This window comes from Camelina sativa, chromosome 11 (genome assembly GCF_000633955.1).
Source record: "Camelina sativa cultivar DH55 chromosome 11, Cs, whole genome shotgun sequence".
NCBI classification, from domain to species: Eukaryota; Viridiplantae; Streptophyta; class Magnoliopsida; order Brassicales; family Brassicaceae; genus Camelina; species Camelina sativa.
The window spans coordinates 18,790,856-18,812,726 of NC_025695.1; the positions used below are offsets into that span (position 1 = coordinate 18,790,856).

At 38.2% G+C, this 21,871-nt stretch overlaps 4 protein-coding genes and 1 pseudogene across 5 annotated transcripts; 4 read left to right on the plus strand and 1 right to left on the minus strand.

Annotated features, from left to right (window-relative positions):
- Positions 7,556 to 11,060, plus strand: LOC104723785. The gene is made up of 4 exons (XM_010442192.2): positions 7,556 to 9,165; positions 9,382 to 9,998; positions 10,130 to 10,670; positions 10,748 to 11,060. Exons 1-3 carry the CDS (start codon positions 7,648 to 7,650, stop codon positions 10,668 to 10,670), a joined length of 2,676 nt encoding a protein of 891 aa, XP_010440494.1. The 5' UTR covers positions 7,556 to 7,647; the 3' UTR covers positions 10,748 to 11,060.
- LOC104723786 (peroxisomal membrane protein PMP22-like) lies at positions 11,155 to 12,778 on the plus strand. 2 transcript variants are annotated; one of them, XM_010442193.2, is made up of 7 exons: positions 11,155 to 11,341; positions 11,417 to 11,515; positions 11,622 to 11,723; positions 12,008 to 12,083; positions 12,181 to 12,251; positions 12,363 to 12,448; positions 12,533 to 12,778. In XM_010442193.2, the coding sequence occupies exons 1-7, from the start codon at positions 11,270 to 11,272 to the stop codon at positions 12,582 to 12,584; spliced, it is 558 nt and encodes a 185-aa protein (XP_010440495.1). In that variant the 5' UTR covers positions 11,155 to 11,269; the 3' UTR covers positions 12,585 to 12,778. The 2 variants fall into 2 exon arrangements, with proteins under 2 accessions (XP_010440495.1, XP_010440496.1); XM_010442194.2 differs by lacking the exon at positions 11,622 to 11,723 and having other exon boundaries at positions 11,157 to 11,341.
- On the plus strand, positions 13,613 to 14,112 carry LOC104723787 (annotated as a pseudogene).
- On the minus strand, positions 14,192 to 16,055 carry LOC104728116 (heterogeneous nuclear ribonucleoprotein 1-like). Its single transcript, XM_019231902.1, has 4 exons — positions 15,914 to 16,055; positions 14,911 to 15,849; positions 14,625 to 14,678; positions 14,192 to 14,481 (listed from the first exon to the last, which is right to left on the minus strand). The coding sequence occupies exons 1-2, from the start codon at positions 16,053 to 16,055 to the stop codon at positions 14,987 to 14,989; spliced, it is 1,005 nt and encodes a 334-aa protein (XP_019087447.1). The 3' UTR covers positions 14,192 to 14,481; positions 14,625 to 14,678; positions 14,911 to 14,986.
- LOC104723788 lies at positions 17,042 to 21,868 on the plus strand. The gene is made up of 14 exons (XM_010442195.2): positions 17,042 to 17,355; positions 17,668 to 17,749; positions 18,045 to 18,148; positions 18,432 to 18,558; positions 19,040 to 19,134; positions 19,457 to 19,580; positions 19,695 to 19,775; positions 20,022 to 20,120; positions 20,228 to 20,383; positions 20,464 to 20,518; positions 20,598 to 20,668; positions 20,775 to 20,819; positions 21,055 to 21,228; positions 21,325 to 21,868. Exons 1-14 carry the CDS (start codon positions 17,318 to 17,320, stop codon positions 21,751 to 21,753), a joined length of 1,680 nt encoding a protein of 559 aa, XP_010440497.1. The 5' UTR covers positions 17,042 to 17,317; the 3' UTR covers positions 21,754 to 21,868.

Consider the following 21,871-nt stretch of genomic DNA (forward strand, 5'->3'; position numbering starts at 1 on the left):
AGATGAACTAAAATAGATTTCAGAGGTTGCTAGATAGGAAATACTTACCAAAGTACTAACCCAATTCTTAGGCTTCGATAGCTGTTTAAAAAACAAGTTGTCAATTGGGTATCCACATTTGGTTATGTGTATCCTGGAGGTTTTGAAAATGGTATCCACAGTTAGCTCATTGTTCCGATATTGTCAGAATAAAATACGGCATAGGATGTGTAGGAAGTTACATGTTTGGGCATGATTTCAGAGATTTTTTTCATGAGGGATGCTAAATCTTTGTCGACTATGAGTAGAAGATCAGGCAGATGGGACGGTGAACGTGGAGATATCCGCATAACAGCCGAGAGAAGAGCCTCTTCTGGTCCCGAGAGAACACCCTTTTGTGTAGGTCTGGGTGGCGAAGAATCACTGACATCAACAGGGTCTGTGGGCGTAGCATTGCTCTGTAAGGTGAAATAAATCTCATTTTCAGCAAACTATTAGCAGCAAAATATTAGGCAAGTAGAGAAGGATGCAATACCTCTGTGTCTTCGCTGTCAGATTCGTTGCTCTGTAGGGGGACTCACACCCAGAATCCTAATGAAGGAAGTTGGGAAATTTTAATATGAGGTAAAATAGAGAAAGTGAACTAATTGTTTTGGAAGTAAGATTTGTCTGCGGTACCTCAACGGCACAAGCCCTGTCAATGTCAACATTGGTGTCCTGCAAGAAAAAAAGTATTGAAATGATGTTGCATATCCATGTGGATATGTAAAAGTATGTTCAGATGTCTGCGCTACCTCAACGGCAGAAGCTCTGTCAATGTCAACATTGGTGCCCTGCAAGAAAAAAGTATCGAAATAATGTTACATATCCATGTGGATATGTAAAAGTATGTTCAGATGTCTGCGGTACCTCAACGGCACAAGCTCTGTCAATGTCAACATTGGTTTCCTGCAATAAAAAAGTATCGAAATGATGTTGCATATCCATGTGGATATGTAAAAGTATGTTCAGATGTGAAACTCATATATTTGTTTAGTGAATGATATGATGAAAGAGATGGAATGATATGATGATTAGGTGGAAGGTGTTTCAGTTACCCTTATGCAGTTGTAGTATAAGAGATGTCAAACCATAATGAGTGTGATGCAAGCAATCAGGATGTGAATACTCATCTAAGTCAAGCCAAATATAAAGGATGTTTGTCACTAACAACCTAATGAAGATTATGAAATGCAAAATGAAAACCTACAAAAAACAGGGTACTAAATGCAAAATAAACAGAATGATTAAAGCAATAATGAAATGAAACAGGAACATGAATTATAGTAAACAAACTAAGTGATGCCACAGGATTAAACAAAAACTAAATGAATGCAACAGGAAACGCAACTAGAATGAAACAGGGAATGAAACAGAAAGATGCAGAACATAAAACAGGAACTCTAGAAGGAGCTCGAGCAAGCACTCGATCGGTTGCTGGATCGAGTGGATGGTCGAGTTGATGAGCGAATGCCAGAAACAGAGCAAATATTGAAACAGAGCAAACAACAATCAATTAACAATGCTTAAAAAGGAAATCAATAAACAAAGAAAGGTCTTAAGGATGGATTCATGGGCAGGATTCAAGCTATGATTATCTAAAATTGGTCAACAAACCTCAATCAAACATGAGCCATCTCTAGACAATGATCTCCTAATACAAGTTAATCCAATCTCTTGGCAATAACAATCAAGCTAAGATATTCCCAATCTAGCTCTCACTAGCAAAGATCATATAAAACAAGCATTAAACAACAGATCATTAAAGTCAAAAATCAACAAAACATCTAATCTCTTAGCATGATTGGTGACACATGTGCGGATTTGAAAAAAAAAATGAATAACGCTTTTTCAATGGCTCCCAATCACAGCCTTAGAAATAGCTAAAATAATTAAACAAAAATATATAAAAAATCTCTTTTATTTTTGGAATATATTTTTATTTAAAGTATTATATATTTTCTAGTTATCTGCCTCTTTGGTGATATTATGATCTACATTTGCAAATTAAACTAAATCCATTAAAAAAATAAAAATATTATCACATTTAACTAAAAAATATTTATTAGAAATTTTCTTTTTAAAAAAGAGATTTTTTTTTATTTCAGTAAACTATTGAAAGAAAAAAAATTATCTACATTCGTAAAATTTTCTCAAACCTAACTGTAATCGACACCTCAACGGTGACGAAAGAGGTTTGACCCCGTGTCTTTTGAAACTCATCTTTTTGTGTGGTGAATGATATGATGAAAGAGATGGAATGATATGATGATCAGGTGGAAGGTGTTTCAATTACCCTTATGCAGTTGTAGTATAAGAGATGTCAAACCATAATGTGTGATGCAAGCAATCAGGATGTGAATACTCATCTAAGTCAAGCCAAATATGAAGGATGTTTGTCACTAACAACCTAATGAAGATTAAGAAATGCAAAATGAAAACCTACTAAAAACAGTGTACTAAATGCAAAATAAACAGAATGATTAAAGCAATAATGAAATGAAACAGGAACATGAATTATAGTAAACAAACTAGGTGATGCCACAGGATTAAACAAAAACTAAATGAATGCAACAGGAAATGCAACTAGAATGAAACAGGGAATGAAACAGAAAGATACAGAACATAAAACAGGAACTCTAGAAGGAGCTCGAGCAAGCACTCGATCGGATGCTCGATCGAGTGGATGGTCGAGTTGATGAGCGAATGCCAGAAACAGAGCAAATATTGAAACAAAGCAAGCAGCAATCAATTAACAATACTTAAAAAGGAATTCAATAAACAAAGAAAGGTCTTAAGGATGGATTTATGGGCTGGACTCAAGCTATGGCTATCTAAATTGGTCAACAAACCTCAATCAACAATGAGCTATCTCTAGACAATGATCTCCTAATACAAGTTAATGCAATCTCTTGGCAATAACAATCAAGCTAAGATATTCCCAGTCTAGCTCTCACTAGCAAAGATCATATAAAAGCAGACATTAAACAACAAATCATTAAAGTCAAAAATCAACAAAACATCTAATCTCTTAGCATGCTTCATGATAATCTCTAGATCTAGCCTTATCTAACAACTTAGACATTGGTATGATGCTAAGAAGCTTAAGATCTAACCTTACCCTCTCAGATATAAGATTAGCATAGAGCATATCTAGCCTAGAAGAGATCTATAACAAACAAGCTTGACCAATCTAAACAACCACAACCATCATCCAGCCTAACCCATCCTTAAGATCCTAAACCACTACTCACAAACACAAAACATGATGAACAAAGTCATAAACCCAGAAATCAATGAAACTTGCATGTTTAGAAAGATGAGATGAAGATCTACAATATTGAAGAAGAAATCAAACTCAAATTCTTAATACTTTGAAAGTTATGAAACCAACAAATATCAAAGATTTCTTAGAAAAATAAACAAAAGTGGCTAAAGATCTAAGCAATAAAAAGCAAAAAGGAATAATTCCCAAAAAGGGTAAATACTAGGTCTAGGATTGTACTCTCTAAAAAGTCTCTCCTTTTGTGGCTGTAGAGTACAAGGCCTTTTATAGAAAAAGGAAGGGAATCCCTAAAAATGCTAAAAGACAAAATAAGTGGGCGGCTCGGTCAACTCGACCAGGTGCTCGGTCGAGTGCTGGTCGAGTGGCTTCTTCTTTTGCTTCTCCCATCCAGTCGAGTCCTTCTCCACACACGGCCGAGTGCTTGGTCGAGTGGGTGGTCGAGTGGACTTCCGGACCTTGATTCTTCAGTTCCAAATCCCTTGTTTCCTTCTCTTGACAGCTCCAATCTGCTTCAGCAAACTTCCATGCTCCTTAGGATCCAAAATCACCTATTTATGCAAGAAACTATGCAAATATACTCTAATGCATAAACAGTTCTAAAACTATGCAATAATGGACAAATGAGATAGAAAATCATGCAAAAGATGTGAATATACTAAGGGAAAACAGGGCAAAATATATGAACATCAAGATGTCTGCGGTACCTCAACAGCACAAGCTCTGTCAATGTCAACATTGGTGTCCTCCAAGAAAAAAAGTATCGAAATGATGTTGCATATCCATGTGGATATGTAAAAGTATGTTCAGATGTCTGCGGTACCTCAACGGCACAAGCTCTGTCAATGTCAACATTGGTGTCCTGAAAGAAAAAAGCATCGAAATGATGTTGCATATCCATGTGGATATGTAAAAGTATGTTCAGATGTCAGTTATCCAAAGAGAGGTGTCCATGTGGATAGGATAAACATGATAGGAAAATATTGGAATTGCTTACCTCAATACCACATATGGGTAACGTTAGGGGAGTGGCTTCCAACACATTATCAGCGTCAATTTTCTGCGTCAAGCTCATCAAGTGTTTAAGTAGTCAGATATACTTGATTATAGAGACTTACTCGGGAAGTATATTAATTTGGTGAATAAATACCTCAATATCGTCCGAGGATGTACCTTCAAGGACAAGACTAGGAGCAGTAAATTGAGGATTGACATTAGAGTTCCCTATAAATTCTTGTAACAAGCTGGTGTAAGGTTGTAGGGGTTGTGGAGATACATGATCAGCGGGGTTAACTTGGTATTGATCAATATGTGTCGCAGCCTGTATATTGAAAATGTATCCACATGGACAGTGTAAGTTTTGCAAATTGAGGTAAATGTTGAAGAAGGAAAAATAAGGGATATGTACCGATTGGTCATCGAAGGGAACAGGTTTGGTGACATTGTCATATACCGGGGATTGCTGTTTTCCAAAAAGTTGTTTAGGTAACAAAAAGGAAGATAGTCGAAGTTTCATAGAAAAGGTACAAGTGTGTCTAACCTTAGTCTCGGTGTCATAAATGGGGCAAGAGTTCGGACATCCTGAATCCTCCTGAATAAAATCTTTCATAGCAGACGAGCTGTTTCGAATAGAATGTTCCTGTATAAATTGATTAAGATGAATAAAGATGCAGACAAAGTAGCTCCCAGATGATTGAAAACAACTACATATCGTACACCCAAACGGATGGACATATTGTTCCCAGTCGTGTTGGTTAAGAAGGATATCATCAGGAGATGTAACTGCTTTGCTAGGAGATTGTTGAGGAGTTGGGGGTGGCGTCTGGATCGTCAAATTCTCTGCAGCATTTTCTGGACAGGTAAACTCATCGCCTGAGACAGTGGAAGGTGGTGATTCCTTGACAATGGAGGGAGCAACGGATGCTGGCCTCGTAATGGTGCGCCTTCGTGGTAGTCTTAACCGCCTACGGAATCGAAGGGTGTTAATCTGAGCATGTAGTTTCCTTTTCTCAGATTCTAACTTTTTAAACTTACTATCTGCCGCGTCCCTAATAGAATTAAGTTCTTTCTCTACAGCAGCTTTGAACTCAGCGAAAACGTTATCGTCAGTATTGGAGAAGAAAACACAGGGCCTCTTAGAACTCGAGCATTTAGACTTGGGAGAACGGTGATTGACACGAAGTTTGGCAGAAATCTCTTTCCGCCTAGGAATAATGTGCTTCCTGTGAAGCCCTTTGCCCTTCTTATATGGTAAAGTTATTAAAGGCAAAGAACAATCACCCCCTGGCCATTCCTTTTTGGTGAAGATATGTCCTACCTGAATGAGACTTTCCATATAAGCAATCCTTTTGTCTTTAATCTCATCGTCCCACTCTCCCCAACCAGATTCAACAATCCCTTCTTGTTGGACAGCTTCCAAAAACGAAGAAACTAATAGTTGCGGTTGTGATAGACAAAATGTCATAATGTGTGTATCCACGTGGATAATGTAATGCAAAGATTAATAATGTGTACATAAGACAACTTACATCTGGATAATGCTCAACACATATGACGTCTGTGAGAGGTAGAATATTCTTTGGTAGGCCAACTGAAGACCATTCTAGGAAAGTGCGGCTGTCACCAGCACCTTGAACCTTGTCTCGTAATCCAGAAATGTTACGATATGCGAGCAGTTGAAGCGCAAGAGGGAAGCCATGCAAACGGAAGGAATTTTGTTGTAACTTCTCGGTGAAACTCTTCAAGGGGTCCATTGGTTGAAGAACCTTGCCCTGCCGTTTAAGTCTTTTAGCCACTGGTTTGGATTGCGGTTTGAGATCAGGTCTCATAGTGGAAATAGTCTTCAAGAAGGATTCTCTGCCCCAAGGAAATGCTAGGAACGAGTCGATGTCTTCAAGCATCTCAACATACTTCCAAGTTTGTCTATGCGTTTGGCTGGAGGCAATGAGTACACCATCGACTATGAGAAGCAACGCAAGCCGAAGCTTCCGATCCGAATCCTTGATAGTAGGGTCTTCAAAAATAGTGGACACATTACCTAGGGTCGCCTTGCGATCTTCCCCAATCAACTTGTCCCAGTAACATTCATCATCAGAGTCGGGAGGAGGGTCGTCTTCGGGGTTGTAATCTTTCGGAAATTCGTCACATTGAAGGCCAGTTACAACATCAAATTCAACTAAAGAAAACCTCAAAGGGTATCCACCGAATACAGTCCACAACTCGTACTTTTTTTTGGACAAAACCTGCCTACAAAGCAGAGCGTGGAGTAATTTGCAAGAGATAGGAGACTCACCAATACGAAGCCTGAATAGAGAACCCAGACTTGAGCTAAGAATCATATCGAATTGGGGAGTGCCTTTAAGGACATTGTAAATTGTCGTCAGGATATCAGGTCGTGAGTAAACATTCAACCTAGCATCGGTAAAACGGTCAGTTGCGAACAGACGGCGAGGGAGCTGATCATCCCACTCTGCAGAATTTTCTCCAGAAGTATCACCAACAGTTGTAGATGACGGTTCATCGGCCAAACATTTGGATATGCGACGACGGGTCTCTGCCATGTGCGAAGGCGGTTCACGGCGGCAAGTTAAAGGGAAAACGGAACAAATGGAGGTAATGGGACAAACGGGAGGAGTGGTAGGATTCAAGGGATTCGAAATTGGTGAAATGCAAAATTTGGGTTGATGGGAATTGGGGATCTAGGGTTTGGGAGATTTGGGATTTTGTGTTTTTACGGTTGTTTTGAGGGGTAAGTTGTAATTTTACAGAAAGAAAGTAGGGAGAAAGTATAAAGATAGTATAAAGTGGGTGTGGGTGTTATTTCTTTATGAGAAAGTGGATGTAGATGCCAAATTCCCTTTATTTATTGCTATCACACACGTCTTGGTGAGTTAAACGCAGCATTTAGTGAGTCCATAGACATAATATACTCCATCCGTTTCAAAATATAAGATGTTTTAGAGAAGTTTTTTGTTTCATAATATAGGATATTTTCAAGTTTCCATGCAACTTTTAGATTAGTTTAGTATTTTATATTATGCAGTATTATTTTTGATTGGTTAAACTTGTTAAAAATAAAAACTTCTTAATCTGCGTGCTTTAGTTAAAACATCCTATATTTTGAAACGGAGGAAGTAACAATTATTATAATTTTGGTAATCCCGCCCAAAATTTTTGAAATTGAAACTCTATAATTTTTGTCGGCTAGTGGTAGCTAGTAATCCTCCATTTATCGTTATGTGCTTTTTCTTTTCTTTTTTTTTTCTTCAGAATCAAAAGAATTTTTTTTTCTTCTCTTTCTCCAAAACATTTGATTTCAAAAACCTTTACCCTAAGATTTTTTGCCGATGTCAGCTTCATTAAATCGCCGCCGGCTAAAAGATGTAAACACCGGCGCCGGAGATAATCCATCTGCCGGTATAAAACCATCGAGGTCTGTAACTCCACTTCCGATCTCTATCAAAAATCCTAGTCCCGCTCTTGAGAAATCACTGTCCAGCAAAAAAAATCCGAATCCGAAGCTTAGTCATCACCGGTCATTTGGATCGAATCAGAAGCCAGTGCTTAGTCCTGTTCCGCGGATCGATAAGTCCGCCGTGAGAGGTGAGGGTCGGGTTACGCGATCCACGTCTTCTGGTTTGCGAGGTAGGAGCTCTAGCCCATCTGATTTGATTAGGGTTTTCTCTGATTTGAGAAAGAGAAATGAATCTAGGGTTATTGGGGGAAAGGGTGAATCGGATCAGGAGGATAAGAAATCTGGGTTCAAACAGGGTGAGAGTGAGGATAAGGTTGGTTTTGTAATCTGTGATTCAACTAGGGTTTGTGAAGAGACTAGTGTTCCAGTGAAATCAAGCAAAATTGAGGATTCTAGCTTGGCCAGAAACTCGATTTCTGATGCTAAGGCACATGCTTTGCTTGGTTCTGGAGACAAATCTGCTGTTAAAGTTGAAAAGATTGTGAAAGGTGGTACTACTAGTGTAGGTTTAAGAAGGAAGTCTTTGGATAATGTTGGCAAGGCAATGGAGATGTCAAAGGAGATCAGAGGGCATGAAGGAAGTAGCACCAATAGCTCTAGTAAATACCCGAGTAAGCTGCATGAGAAGCTTGCTTTTCTTGAAGGAAAGGTTAAGAAAATTGCATCAAATATCAAGAAGACTAAGGATATGCTGGATTTGAACAACCCGAATTCTTCTAAGGTTATAATCTCTGATATACATCATAAGATCACAGGGATTGAAAAGTCTATGAGCCGTGTTATTGATGGTCCAGAGAAGAACAAAGCTACTCAGCTGACGAAACCGAAAGCCTCCTCGGTTAAAGGATTAAATAAGGATGAGCTGGAAGACAGACTCTTTCCTCACCAGAGGTTGCTTAGGAACAGAACTCATTCCAAATCATCTTCACATGTTTCAACAGGCCATGATTCTGCTGAGTCCAACCAGGCAGTAAATGTTGAAGAAAAGCCCTCAGCTCCTGTTGAGGAGAATGCGATAGCTCTAGAGTTCTTGGCCTCACTTGACAAGGAAAATGTCACATCTATGAGTGACCAAAATGCACTAGAAAATCTGGAAGTGCAGGAAATGGATAGAGAGGAACCGTCAAAGGAAAATGATGCTTCAAAAGGCGGCAATCTGACTTCCAACTTAACTGAAATTCTCAGAGCAAAGGAAGCCCTTGAGGAAATTGATGATGAAAAAAATAGGGAGGAAATGGAGCTGGAAGAGGTAGATGATGGATGCATGCATCAACTCAATGACATTGGGTCTAAAATTTCTACAGGAGGATGGTTTGTATCAGAGGGCGAGGCAGTTATACTTGCTCATGGTGATGGCTCATGTTCTTATTATGACGTCGCTAACTCTGAGGTACTATGCGTTTATGTTTTCAACAAATTATCTTCATTTATGGAACACCTGTCCTGCTTGATTATGGCTCATGTTCTTTGTATGCAGAGTTTATGGTTACTGATTGTAATTCTCTACAAATCTGATTGGTTTTTTATGAAGTGACTGGAGTTTGTACACTGTATATGCATTGTTATATTTGACTTTCACATTAAAGACTTGAATTTTTCTTTTCAGGTGAAAGCTGTGTACGGTCCTCCAGATGGTATCTCACCAAACACTTGGAGAGATTGCTGGGTAGTTCGTGCACCGGGTGCAGATGGCTGCTCAGGCAGATATGTCATAGCTGCTTCTGCTGGGAATACCTTAGAGTCTGGCTTTTGTTCATGGGATTTCTACACGAAAGACATTAAAGCATTTCACATCGAGGATGGATCTTCAAAATTTTTAAGAACAGCTCTTGCTCCCCTACCCAATAACAGATCACATGGTAGGAACACTCCGGCTTGTGCAGTTGTACCAGAAACTCAACAATGGTGGTACAGACCATGTGGTCCTCTTATAGCCTCAACTGCTAGTTTCCAAAGCGTAGTTAAGGCTTTTGACATACGAGATGGGGTGCAAATCATGAGATGGGGGCTGCAGAATCCTGTGTCAGATTTAGATTATTCGAGTCCTTTACAATGGAGGAATCGAGGAAAACTTGTTATAGCAGAAACTGCAGCAATTTCTGTTTGGGATGTCAATTCCCTTCACCCTGAAGCACAGCACACCATTTCCTATTCAGGGCAAAAAATCTCAGCTTTTCATATCAACAACACAGATGCTGAAGTTGGAGGTGGTGTTCGTCAAAGGTAAAAATAATTAGTTTACCATTTTAGATTTTTCCTATCCCCTTGCTTTGGCCTCATAAATTGATCATATAATGTGGATACTTTAATTTCTCATTCATTTACTTATTCGGCTGTCTTCACTTGAAATGCAGAGTAAGTTCCTTGGATGCTGAAGGCAACGATGGAGTTTTCTGCACTAGTGATTCAATTAACATCTTGGATTTTCGCAACCCATCTGGCATTGGTGCTAAAATCCCCAAAGTTGGTGTTGATGCTCAATGTATATCATCTCGAGGAGATTCAGTATTTCTAGGATGTACCAATCAGAAATCAACTGTTAAGAAACACATGGCTTCTTCATCTCAAGTTCAGCAATTCTCCATAAGGAAACAGCGTCTCGTGAGCACATACAGTCTGCCAGACTCTAACTCTCACCCGCAACACTCTGCAATAACTCAAGTATGGGGAAATTCAAATTTTGTCATGGCTACTTCTGGTATGGGACTTTTCGTTTTTGATACTGCAAAAGAGGAGACATTGCAACAGCCTTTAACAAGTGACTATGGAAGCCTTCAAACTGTAAGAGAGAATATCGGACCAAACGATATGTATTGCCCTTCATTCGATTACTCAGGTTGTCGTGTGCTCCTCATCTCGAGAGACCGCCCGGCTTTATGGAGATACCTCTTATAGGTAAAAGCAATAAACTTTTGAATAAAGTTTTGAATACAACTTGTGTCAGATGTTTATAGTTGAATTTTGTTTTTCAGGTAATTTTTCAGATGAGTAAATCAAAGCTAAGATGGTGTTCCCACGATCAGTTGATTCTTCAGAACTGAGCCTATTTAGGCAAGTGTTAGCACAGCTGGTGCTGCTTTTCTTGTGTTGTGTTTTTACTTTTGCTCTCTGTTACTAACTATGATGGTTTTCTGAATTTTCCTTTCATGGGTTTTGGTTTATTTGACTTCAGTCTGTACATACATCTGGTGTTTTTATCAATTTCAGAGGTTTCTTCCCTAATTTGTCTATATAAAAAATAGCTAAATCATCGCTATTTACGATATCAGTTTTTCAACTTGTGAACTCGTGTATAACAAAATGAACCATGACGAGATCTTTACCTGTAATGTTTAGGCACTGCAACTTCTTCAGACCATACACATATTAATATTATAAGACTTTACATTCTATGCCTACTGTCTAGTCATCACTAAACGAATATATTCCTAATTTATTTCTCTCTCCGCTCATTATTAGTCTTCTTCAATCTTGTATTGAATCTTGTGGGGGTCATGTCCGATCTTGCGAAAGACGCATGGCGGAAGTATCTGATTCAGCTTCAAGCTCACCCTTTACGAACCAAGGTTTATTATTTCCGATAATAAAACTCAATTTCTCACAAATCCTCAGATGATCATGTTGTGTAATGAAACTTTCAGGCGATCACTGCTGGGGTTTTGGCTGGGTGCAGTGATGCCATAGCTCAGAAGATCTCTGGAGTTAAACGGATTCAGTTCCGGAGATTGCTTCTCCTTATGGTTCGTTTTTGCTTTATCTTCGTTCTTCTTATGTATGTATGTTTGCTGTGTCTGAAAAATGTTATTTTTTTATTTTTATTTTTTGTGATGATCTCTTATGCTGTAGTTGTATGGGTTAGCTTATGGAGGACCATTTGGTCACTTCTTTCACAAATTGATGGATGCCATTTTCAAAGGGAAGAAGGGCAATTCTACTGTCGCCAGAAAGGTTTTGCCTTTCGAACCAAAACAGTCATCTTCTTGAATGCTTTTTCAAATACTCCTTAGTTATAGAAGAAGTCAAATACTTGTTCTCTCAATTAGGTTTGAATGGGATTTTCTGATATATGAATGTGCTTAGATTAGATTGGGATTTGAAGTTACACTTATACTAGTTCGAGATATCTTTCTTGCTGTTTCTGATGATCAATATATATTTGAAAAGATCTTTTATATAATTTCTGAATCTTGAGGAACCAATATTATGAACTAATCAAAACTGTGTTGATGCAGGTTTTGTTGGAACAACTTACATCCTCTCCTTGGAACAATTTTCTTTTCATGTCTTACTATGGTTTAGTAGTTGAAGGTAATTAAGGATCATTTGACATTGATATTTTTTGGTTTTCTCTTTTAGTGATTAATGATTTAAGAGTTAAGATCCTATGTCCTGCAATGTGCTGTAGGGAGGCCATGGAAGCTAGTCAAGCAAAAAGTTGGGAAAGATTTCCCTACAATCCAGTTAACAGCATGGAAGGTATTAATTAAGAGTAAACATATAAACACACTTTATGTTAGAAGGCAGGCTTTTGACAAAAGTTCAATTTGTATGGTTCTGAATTCTGAAACTTTGTTGTATGTGGAATAGTTCTGGCCAGTTGTGGGATGGGTTAATTATCAGTATGTTCCTTTGCAATTTCGTGTCTTGTTCAGCAGCTTTGTCGCCTCTTGCTGGTAAAAGCTTTTTACCTTTCTTTCGTATTTCGATATTCAGAAGGTTTTTGGTAACATCTTCTTCTTCTCTTGATACATTTTCAGGAGCATTTTTCTGAACCTTAAAGCCCGATCTCCGGCGATCAAGAACGCCTAGAGAACTCTATGTGGAAGAATCAAGAATGAATCTCAATTTTTCTTTAAATGTACAAAAACTCCAAGAATTGAATCTCAAGTTAAAGCTTAGAGATGCACTGTTTGTTGAATTGATCAAATTTGGTCACTGTCTGTGTTGTTTGGGTCCATTATACCAATAATAATTCAAATTCAATGCAATTTTTAAAAATTTCACTCTTAACTCTCATCCTCAAACAGCACTCAAAACTACACATACATGGTGCATGGGATGCGATACCCTATAATAAAGAGTTAAAGACCTGGCATGTATTAACTGTATACCGTGAGTTCATGTATACAATACTTTGTTTCATAAGATGTATGAAAAAAATGTTTTCAATGAATAAACTTACTACAAATTAATCATTTTCTCTAAATTTATTACTTTGTACTTGATTATTAACAACTAAACTCCAACCGATATAATTAAAGAACTAGTAGGTAGGAGTCGGACTATCGATGGATCAAGTTGCTTTAACCTTACAGTCTTCACTTGCTCATATTTTGAAGTAGTTACATAAATGCTTACCACACTTTAGGCAGATTTGAGAAAACACTCTACCGATTTTATTCATTTATTTTTTAATATACAAAGAAGTAGCTATTAGATATGCGTTGTAGACCCCTAAGTTTCTTATTTTATCAGATTGTGCTTAAACGTCTACATAGATTAAACCACCAAACTAACATGTAATAACTATCAATAGAACATTAAAAGACGAACTTTAGAACAGAAGAGCATAACAAAAATGGTTTTGAGAAATTTATTCTTCTGTACCAAAATGGAAGTGCGTATGGAGTTGTAGTCTTATAGACTAGAAAATGCGTCGATGGATGGAGACAACTCAGACAAGCATGGTAAGAGTAAAGATGTGATGGGAATATATGAAAACGCAAAATTATTTACGAATTGAAGTGAAACAATCAGTCAGTTAGTAGTTGAAACAATATTTTATTTAGATATCTTTGTTTGAGAAAGTGGTCGTGTAGTTGGTTTGGCTACTCACTATATAAACGGAGCTAACTCTCTTGGCTTATGCAAATACAAACATAATACAAAAACATCACACGATATGGGGTGTCTCGTGAATGGAGCTAGTCTTTTGGCTTTGTTATGGTTCAATGTTTTTGTGGTGAAGTATGTTGCTGCGAGAGAAGGTGTGACCTTCAACAAAGATGAAGAGGAGAAGACCTTCGTAGGAGGCGGAAAGGGCTTTGGAGGTGGATTTGGTGGCTGACACGGTGCGGGATTTGGCAAAGGAGGTGGAATCGCTGGCGGGATAGGCAAAGGTGGTGGCATTGGTAAAGGTGGAGGCCTTTTTGGCCACGGAATAGGCAAAGTCGGTGGTTTAGGAGGTGGATTGGAAAAGGCGGAATAGGCAAAGGCGGTGGTTTTGGAGGTGGCATTGGTAAAGTTGGCGGCATCGGGAAAGGCGTTGGAATTGGTAAAGGATGGGGATTTGGCGGTGGCTGGATTGGACACCACCACTGAGCTAAATGAGAAGATAATTGTAGTTGCAGTGCATGAATGTCTCTGACGTGAAACAAGATGGTTAAACTGACTTCTTAATGAAATAAATTGCGATAAGCTTTGCACTTTTGTGTTTCCACTAGTTTCTATAATTGCGATAATTTGGTATCTAATATCCACCACTACGGATCAAAACCCCACACCCACAATATCAAAAGATATATTAACAATGTGGCTGCCTTTGTATCTATGTTTGTTTCATTCCCGTGATGAACCTAAGTAGCCTAACAACTTGAATCTTCATTCTTCAAGCAATTTACCTCAACTCCAAGTAGGAAACAGACCTCAGATTCAACCCCGATGAGTCGTTGCTCCACCTAAGAACTCAAGCACACCTCGATGAGTCCTGTAACACACGATGCAAAACGATTATGCCCCTTTTCTCAAAGCCACACTATTTTCTACACCTTCATCTCGATGCTACCACTAACTGAACCAACTACCTCTACTTTCTACTCAAAACCATACATTCAGCAATTTGACCCTCACCTCCATCGACTTCTGCTCACCATATCTGCTTTCTTAACCAAGTACCCTTATTCCCTGCTTATGTTATATCCATCAGGGCCAAAACCAAAATAACACAATCAATAACAACAAATCCGGCAAGAATGCTAGGACGACAAACACAAAATATGAAAACAGCAAAGCCTGTAGTTATAATAAACTCTGCCAAAACTCAAAAGTACACTCAACCGAAAAATAACTTAATAATAGAAGTGACTTATTGTAATAGAGATAGCACGTGCTTATAAAGAGATTCAAGCAGTCCAACCCGTTATGAAGTTGAGGAGCCTTTGATTTGATCTAAGGATCCAAAAACCAGGGTAGTGATAATCCCCTAGTTACCACTAGCCTTGTCGACCCTGACCATCATTGTACCCACCACCATAACCTTGTGACGGGTCAGATCGCCAAGATCCATCACCATAACCGCCTCCCATGTAGCCACCACTACCAGGGTTGTTTGAAGCGCCACCACTAGGACGCCCACCAACTGCACCATATGAAGCTTGATTTCCATAACCAGAATCATTTCCACTGTACCCTCCATATCCGTAGCCTTGGTTACTAAAGCCAGATGGTGACTGCGCAGGAGGAGCTGCACCAGGAACTCCATATCCACTATGAGCAGCACCACTCCCATAACCTGGGTTCCCATAACCACTAGGAGCTGGATTGTCCCATGAGTTTCTCTGGGCAACTCCAGTACTACTTCCATAACCGGCACCTGGGATGCTGGTCGCTCCATATGCAGCAGCAGCACCTGCACCATAACCTCCAGCAGAACCAGTGTATCCAAAGCCACCATACCCGGTACCATTACTACCATTTCCATACCCAGCACCATAACCAGAAGACCCATAAGATGGTAAACCATTTCCAACATTTTGGTGCTGCATAAACCTATTGGAATCCATACGTCCATCATAATTGCTTTCATTGCCACCATAACCCTGGTAACCGCCAGAGCCACCACCACCCATTGATCGTCCAGCACCTCCAGGATTGGCATCTTTAGGAAGAGCACGCTTTACCTCAACTTGCTTACCGCTCAAATCATGGAAAGTCTTGTGCAACACACGGTCTACAGCATCTTCAGAGTCGAAGGAAATAAATCCAAAACCACGAGGTCGGTTAGTAGCCTGGTCATATATGATCGCAACATCAGTCACAGGGCCATAGACTTCAAAGTACTGGCGAAACTCTTCATCTGCGAAACTCTTGAAGAACCCTATCGAGAAGAGAAGGATCCGAGAAGATAACAAAACCAAAACCCTTAGGTCGGCCAGTAAGCTTGTCTCTCATCACAATGGCCTGAGAAACCTCTCCATAGTTGCTGAAATGTTCTTTGAGCTTGTCTTCATCAGTTTCCCATGAGATACCACCGACAAAAAGCTTTCCTTGATCCGAATCCATGACTAACTTAATACCACTCTCTTACTTCTGACCCACGAATCACAAATCACACCCTCAATCTACAAAAACCCACAGCAGAAACCTCCAGAAATAACAAAAAGGCTTTAGCTTTATGAGCAAAGAGAGAGAGAGAGAGAGAGCAATGGCTGTGGCCGATTTGAGAAGAAGACAGCAAACGAATATTTCTATTGGTTTGGTATTGATATTCGCGAAAGGGGACGAATCTGTCAGCAGATATATAAATGAACGGTCCAGATCTCTTACAATCTACGGACGGTTCAGATCTGTTTCTCGTTTTCTTTTTAATCATGGGGCTTAGTCAGGCCCAATGGAAGTATACCTAATGGGCCATAAAACTCGTTCGTTTGTTTGTCCTATTCCACACGTGCCACTACTACATCTTTAAAAGAACGACAAAAAAATTAAAAATCTTTCGTGCTGTGATGAAATCATCTCTCTGTGGCCAGAGGCCCAGAGATATGCACTTGGTTGTCTAAAAATTCCCAAAGTCACACCTTACTCTTTACAGCTTTATTTTAGTACTTGTAATAATTAACCTCATAGTATAAGTTTATTTAATCTCTTAACCAACCTCGTATTTATATTTTAAATATATATACATATTAGTCTACCTATAACGACAATACTTGCACGTTCTCTACAAAAACCTTAAATTTACAGTTTTGAAAAAAAAAAACTAATAGAAGAAAGAGACTTTGAATTGTCGCTTTGTCATTGTCAGCTTTCACTGAATTATTTTTAAAAAACTTTGGAATAGTAATAATGAGTAATGATTACGTTAGCATCAATTAATTAAAATTCCATAATTACATTTTCAAAGGTTAATTCCATAAAATGTTAAGATGTTAAATGTAAAAAGCGGCAAAAATGTGGGGCTAATTTATAAAAGTTTCTGTTTATAATTTTGAAAAATCAAAATAAAATAAAAAACAGTTCAACAGACGAAAAAGCCGTTTTTTATTTTTTGTGTATTTGCTTGCTTCTTTATTTTATTGTTCTGTGTGCTTTCTTCGTCTCTTCGATCTCTCTCTCTGTCTCTCACTACTGGCGCTTCTCTGGAACAGCTCGATCTTTTGATTTTGGGTTCTTTTATTTTTAAGTTACATTTCTTCTTCTGTCTGAATCCTTTTTTTATTTTTTATTTTTTTATTTGCTTTGACTTTGACGAATCGTGAGAAAGAAGATGGAAGAAGAATGAGAAGAAGAAGAAGAAGAAGGTAGTGATTTTGTTTTTATTTCCGATGGAGCAGCTTGTTAACTTCATCATTCGACCTCCAAGGTAACAGAAGCTCTTAGCTTTCTTTGGTTTTGAGTTTTATCTTTCTATTTTAGCTTCTTTTTTTTTTATTACTAGGTTGTAGAATTGGGTTTTCACAGCAAGTTTAGAGTTTGAGATTTGAATTTTGAAGTTTTGTTCTTGATCTCTTGTTGACTTTGGATTTTTTTTTTAATTTAAATTACTTGATTTAGGGTTGCATTTCTCAAGAAAAAACCCTGTTCCTCTTTTCAAATCCATTATAAGATTTTTGATTTTGGTTAATACATATTTGTTCCATATGCATTTGAATATAACATGTGTGTGGTGATGCAGAGCTGAATACAATCCGGAACATGATCTCTTGGAACAGGAGTTCATGCTTAAAGGGAGATGGTACCAGAGGAAAGATTTAGAGGTTCCCTAAGCTTTTCCTATTACACTTTTTTTTTAGATTTCAGATTTTTGGCTGTTGTTGTGAACTCCTGATTAGAATAAATCTGAGGAAACATGTTTGTTATTTTCAATGTCATCAGTTGTTCATTATTGATCGGAGAAGTTTTCTTATTTTACAGCCACTGGTTTGGAGTAGCTCTTGTCATTTCTAGTACTTTAACCAGTTACATTAGCTTTGTCTATTTTTTTCTCTCTGCTTTAGAGGTTTAGTTGTATTTTCTTCCACTAATATTATAGGACGTTATGTATCTTGATAGGTTAAAAACAGCAGGGGAGATGTCCTTAAGTGTAGTCATTACATGCCAGTCGAGCGTCCTGAAGATAGGCCTCTACCTTGTGTAATATACTGCCATGGAAACAGGTAATTGTGAATTTTAACTAATAGTAGTGTGACTCTGAGCTGTACCGGTGAAATAAGCTGAATAACTCATCCTTTATTGGATGCAATAGCGGTTAGTATACTATGCTTTGAAATGAAACAACTGATATGGTTGCTAACACTGGTATAGGAGCTTCCAATTTTCATAAGTGGTCCTATTGATTTTCTCTCTGTCCTACCCGTTTCCTGTTGTCCAGTGATCACCAACTTACCTCCCCTACTCCCTTTATATGTACTATTCATTAATGGCCCTATGTTTATTTAGTGGATGTAGAGCTGATGCCAGTGAAGCTGCAATCGTATTACTTCCTTCAAACATCACAATTTTCACGCTTGACTTTTCGGGATCTGGTCTCTCTGGTGGGGCGTATGTCACATTGGGTTGGAACGAAGTACGTCCTCCTTTGGTCTTTTCTCAAAGTATTCTTGTTCTCTTCTTCAAATATTAAGGCTTAAACTTATTGCTGTCTGGAGTAAACAAGCTGTCACAAAGTCAATATATCTGCGTCTTGATTGATATTTGTTAGGTTCTCGTGGTTTCTCTAAATTTTATACCATCAAAACCAATACACCTATGTTACTTCATTTGGTCTATAGAGGTACCTCATTGTTGTCTTTCTGGAGAAAGATTTCCATATGATCCAGAGGTTTGATGCTCTATTTCATGGTAGACTCACTTAGGTAGGTTCTCATATATTTAGTTTCCAAACCTCACATAGTCACTGGGTTCATTACTGGAAAGATCATGTTGGATTGTTGATATACTCTTTCCTGTGTGTCGATAATTTTTTCCCGGGTTCATTAGTCATTATCCTGAATGATAAGAGCGGTTCCTTCAATGATTATTGTTGAACGTATCTTGGGTGCTTGCAGAAAGATGATCTCAAAGCTGTGGTTGAGTATTTGCGCACGGATGGAAATGTCTCCTTGATTGGCTTATGGGGTCGTTCAATGGGTGCTGTCACAAGGTTCCTTTAAGTCTTTCATTTGTTAATTTACTTACTGTGAGCGTTTTCATTCCCAGTCTTACATGAAACTGTATGCCTGTATGGAACTCTTTACTGTAGATGTTAAGCAATTGAGGATTTACTTATTTTGAGAACCCTTTTATCTTTACTAGTGGAGAGAAGAATAGTTGCTGAGAACCAAATAATGTACTCTTTCCTGTGTGTAAAGATCTATATAACATGTTAAACGTCAACCACTGCAACTTAAAATTTGATTGTTACAATCATTCTCCCTGTCTTCTAGATTATGAAATCGTTGTGTTATATTACACTTGTCTTCCAGCTTGATGTATGGAGCCGAGGATCCCTCCATCGCAGCTATGGTTCTAGACAGCCCGTTCTCGGATTTGGTTGATTTGATGATGGAACTTGTGGATACATATAAGTTTCGGTTACCAAAGTTTACTGTAAGTGGAAGTAAATTTGTAGTGTCTGTTTCTTGTGGGATTTGTTCTGCCTATGAAAAGGTTTCCACAGTATCTTTATTATACGGCTTTAATCTCTTTCAATATCTTATTCAGATAAAATTTGCAATACAATACATGCGGAGAGCTGTTCAGAAGAAAGCCAAGTTTGACATAACGGATCTCAACACCATGAAGGTCGTTTCCTCTGTAATTTCTACTTTTTGTCTAGTTGATTACTTGGATGATTAAGTAATCTATACAGCAGCATCAGTTTTTGGTAATCAGTTGCGTATTTTCTCACATTTGGCATAAAGTATTTTTATTAATGTGTGGTAAATGTATCAAATTCAATTGTTAGTAGAGCTTTGTTACTAGTTCTGTGGTCTTATCTTGTGTTATGTTATGTTTCTCATTTTTCAATATTTATCGTTTATGCTGCAGGTCGCAAAATCTTGTTTTGTTCCTGTTTTATTTGGACATGCCATTGACGATGACTTTATTCACCCTCATCACTCAGAGCGTATATATGAAGCATATATAGTAAGTTTCCATGCTAGGGACACTTTCTTGATATTATACTGTTCTTCCTCTAGCTTCTAGCTTCTCTAGCTTCATATATAGTAAGTTCTGAATTTTGATTATGCTAGGGAGACAAAAATATCATTAAGTTTGAGGGAGACCACAATTCACCACGGCCACAATTCTACTTTGATTCAATAAACATATTTTTTCATAACGTTCTTCGACCTCCAGAGGTGGTTGTGCCATCATTTTTTGACCCGGTGGATAATTACTTTGCCAAGGTAACAAATCTCATTTTTATTTTAGGTGTTCATGCCTCTTTAGCAAGAAATGTCAATGATGTTAACTGTTTTGTGTTCAGGGCAGTTGGAGCACCATGCAAGAACTAAGTTCTCCACAATCCTCAGCACAGAAAAGTAAGTCATCCGGGTTTTTCTCAATATTTATTCCAAATTTTATTGTATCCTAGGCAACATCTTATTTCTTTGATTTCAGGTTTAGCTGCAGGCAGCACCTCTGATGCTATAAATGAAGTCCGCTTGAAAAGACCTATGAGTCGCACAGAGGTTGGTAATTTTTGTGACTACATTCTGCAAAGGTTTAATACTAGTGGCCAAAACAGCTTTCCTACTACATTAGTGAAACATGATGGTTTTTTGTTACTTCTCTCAGGTTCCTTCCAGCGACCCATCTAATCAATCATCATCAGAAACCAAGGTATAAGATGGTTTCTCTATCATTTTGTATTTACTGTTCTTGTGGAGTTGGGTATGGTTATTGGTACATATATCATTTATGCTTATTATATGCTGGTTTTTTTATCAACAATAGTAGAGACACCATTAGCATTGTGACCAACTTCTGTACATATAAAATACCGTCTGTGGACATAAATGAAGAGATGCTTAGACTGTAGAATATTCCTGATGTTGCATGATATGATATATTTCAGGAGAAAGAGAATCATGAAGTCTCCAGTAGTTCATCTTCTGATATGATCAGCTTTGATTTGTCGAATGGGGATCCATATCCTCATCTTGCGGTAGCTTTAGATGATGATCAATATGTGGAGTTTCACGTAGATGAGCTAGCAGATTTTCCATCTAATGCAGAGGAAGAAGAGAGGGTGAGAATAAATTTAAAAAGAAGTGGATTTTTCACTATGAGCCCTCTTTATGACTATGCTATATATTTGTTTATTTACATATCTTAATGGCCTCAGATGCTGATGGAAGCAATGATGAAATCGCTGAAGGATGTGGAGGTTGAAACTAATCAGAACAAAGAACCTTACAGGACCAATACAGAGAACACTGAAGAAAAAGAAGGTAATGCTACTGCGTCTACTACAAAACCTGAATTAGCACATTTTGAGATAGATACTACTTCCGGTCCAGCACCTAGTAACCATGATGCGCCATCATCTTCTGAAGCCAATGCTCCATGTAGAACATCGGATTCTCTGCCAGGACCTGTAAATGGTTTCGTCCCTGGTGCTTCGCCCAAAATCAGTCAGAACACAAACGACGCCATTGATTTGTCATCACGTACAAAGGCAACAGTGACTGTGGTTGGACGTAGTAGTACATCAGGAAACGTTTTAGATGGGTTGTTACGCCGATGGGATCTTAATTTCTTCAAAAGTAGATAATTCCATTAAGTTGTGTGTTTTGGTTTGTGCAAAATAGAATGGAAAGCTAAAATGTTTAAAGGTTTGTCATAACAAAATATCTTCTGGTTATGGTTTATATGATTTTATTTATATGCTG

Excerpts from the sequence above, each read along its gene's own strand:
- LOC104723785 (XM_010442192.2), top strand. The coding sequence starts at position 7,648 with ATGTCAGCTTCATTAAATCGCCGCCGGCTAAAAGATGTAAACACCGGC. Across the intron at positions 9,166-9,381 it reads ATGACGTCGCTAACTCTGAG|GTGAAAGCTGTGTACGGTCC; the intron begins GTACTATGCGTT and ends TTTTCTTTTCAG. Across the intron at positions 9,999-10,129 it reads GGAGGTGGTGTTCGTCAAAG|AGTAAGTTCCTTGGATGCTG; the intron begins GTAAAAATAATT and ends CTTGAAATGCAG.
- LOC104723786 (XM_010442193.2), top strand. The coding sequence starts at position 11,270 with ATGTCCGATCTTGCGAAAGACGCATGGCGGAAGTATCTGATTCAGCTT. Across the intron at positions 11,342-11,416 it reads CTCACCCTTTACGAACCAAG|GCGATCACTGCTGGGGTTTT; the intron begins GTTTATTATTTC and ends TGAAACTTTCAG. Across the intron at positions 12,449-12,532 it reads AGCTTTGTCGCCTCTTGCTG|GAGCATTTTTCTGAACCTTA; the intron begins GTAAAAGCTTTT and ends ATACATTTTCAG.
- LOC104728116 (XM_019231902.1), bottom strand. The coding sequence starts at position 16,055 with ATGGATTCGGATCAAGGAAAGCTTTTTGTCGGTGGTATCTCATGGGAA. Across the intron at positions 15,850-15,913 it reads GCTTACTGGCCGACCTAAGG|ATGAAGAGTTTCGCCAGTAC; the intron begins GTTTTGGTTTTG and ends AGAGTTTCGCAG.
- LOC104723788 (XM_010442195.2), top strand. The coding sequence starts at position 17,318 with ATGGAGCAGCTTGTTAACTTCATCATTCGACCTCCAAG. Across the intron at positions 17,750-18,044 it reads ACCAGAGGAAAGATTTAGAG|GTTAAAAACAGCAGGGGAGA; the intron begins GTTCCCTAAGCT and ends GTATCTTGATAG. Across the intron at positions 20,669-20,774 it reads GACCTATGAGTCGCACAGAG|GTTCCTTCCAGCGACCCATC; the intron begins GTTGGTAATTTT and ends TACTTCTCTCAG.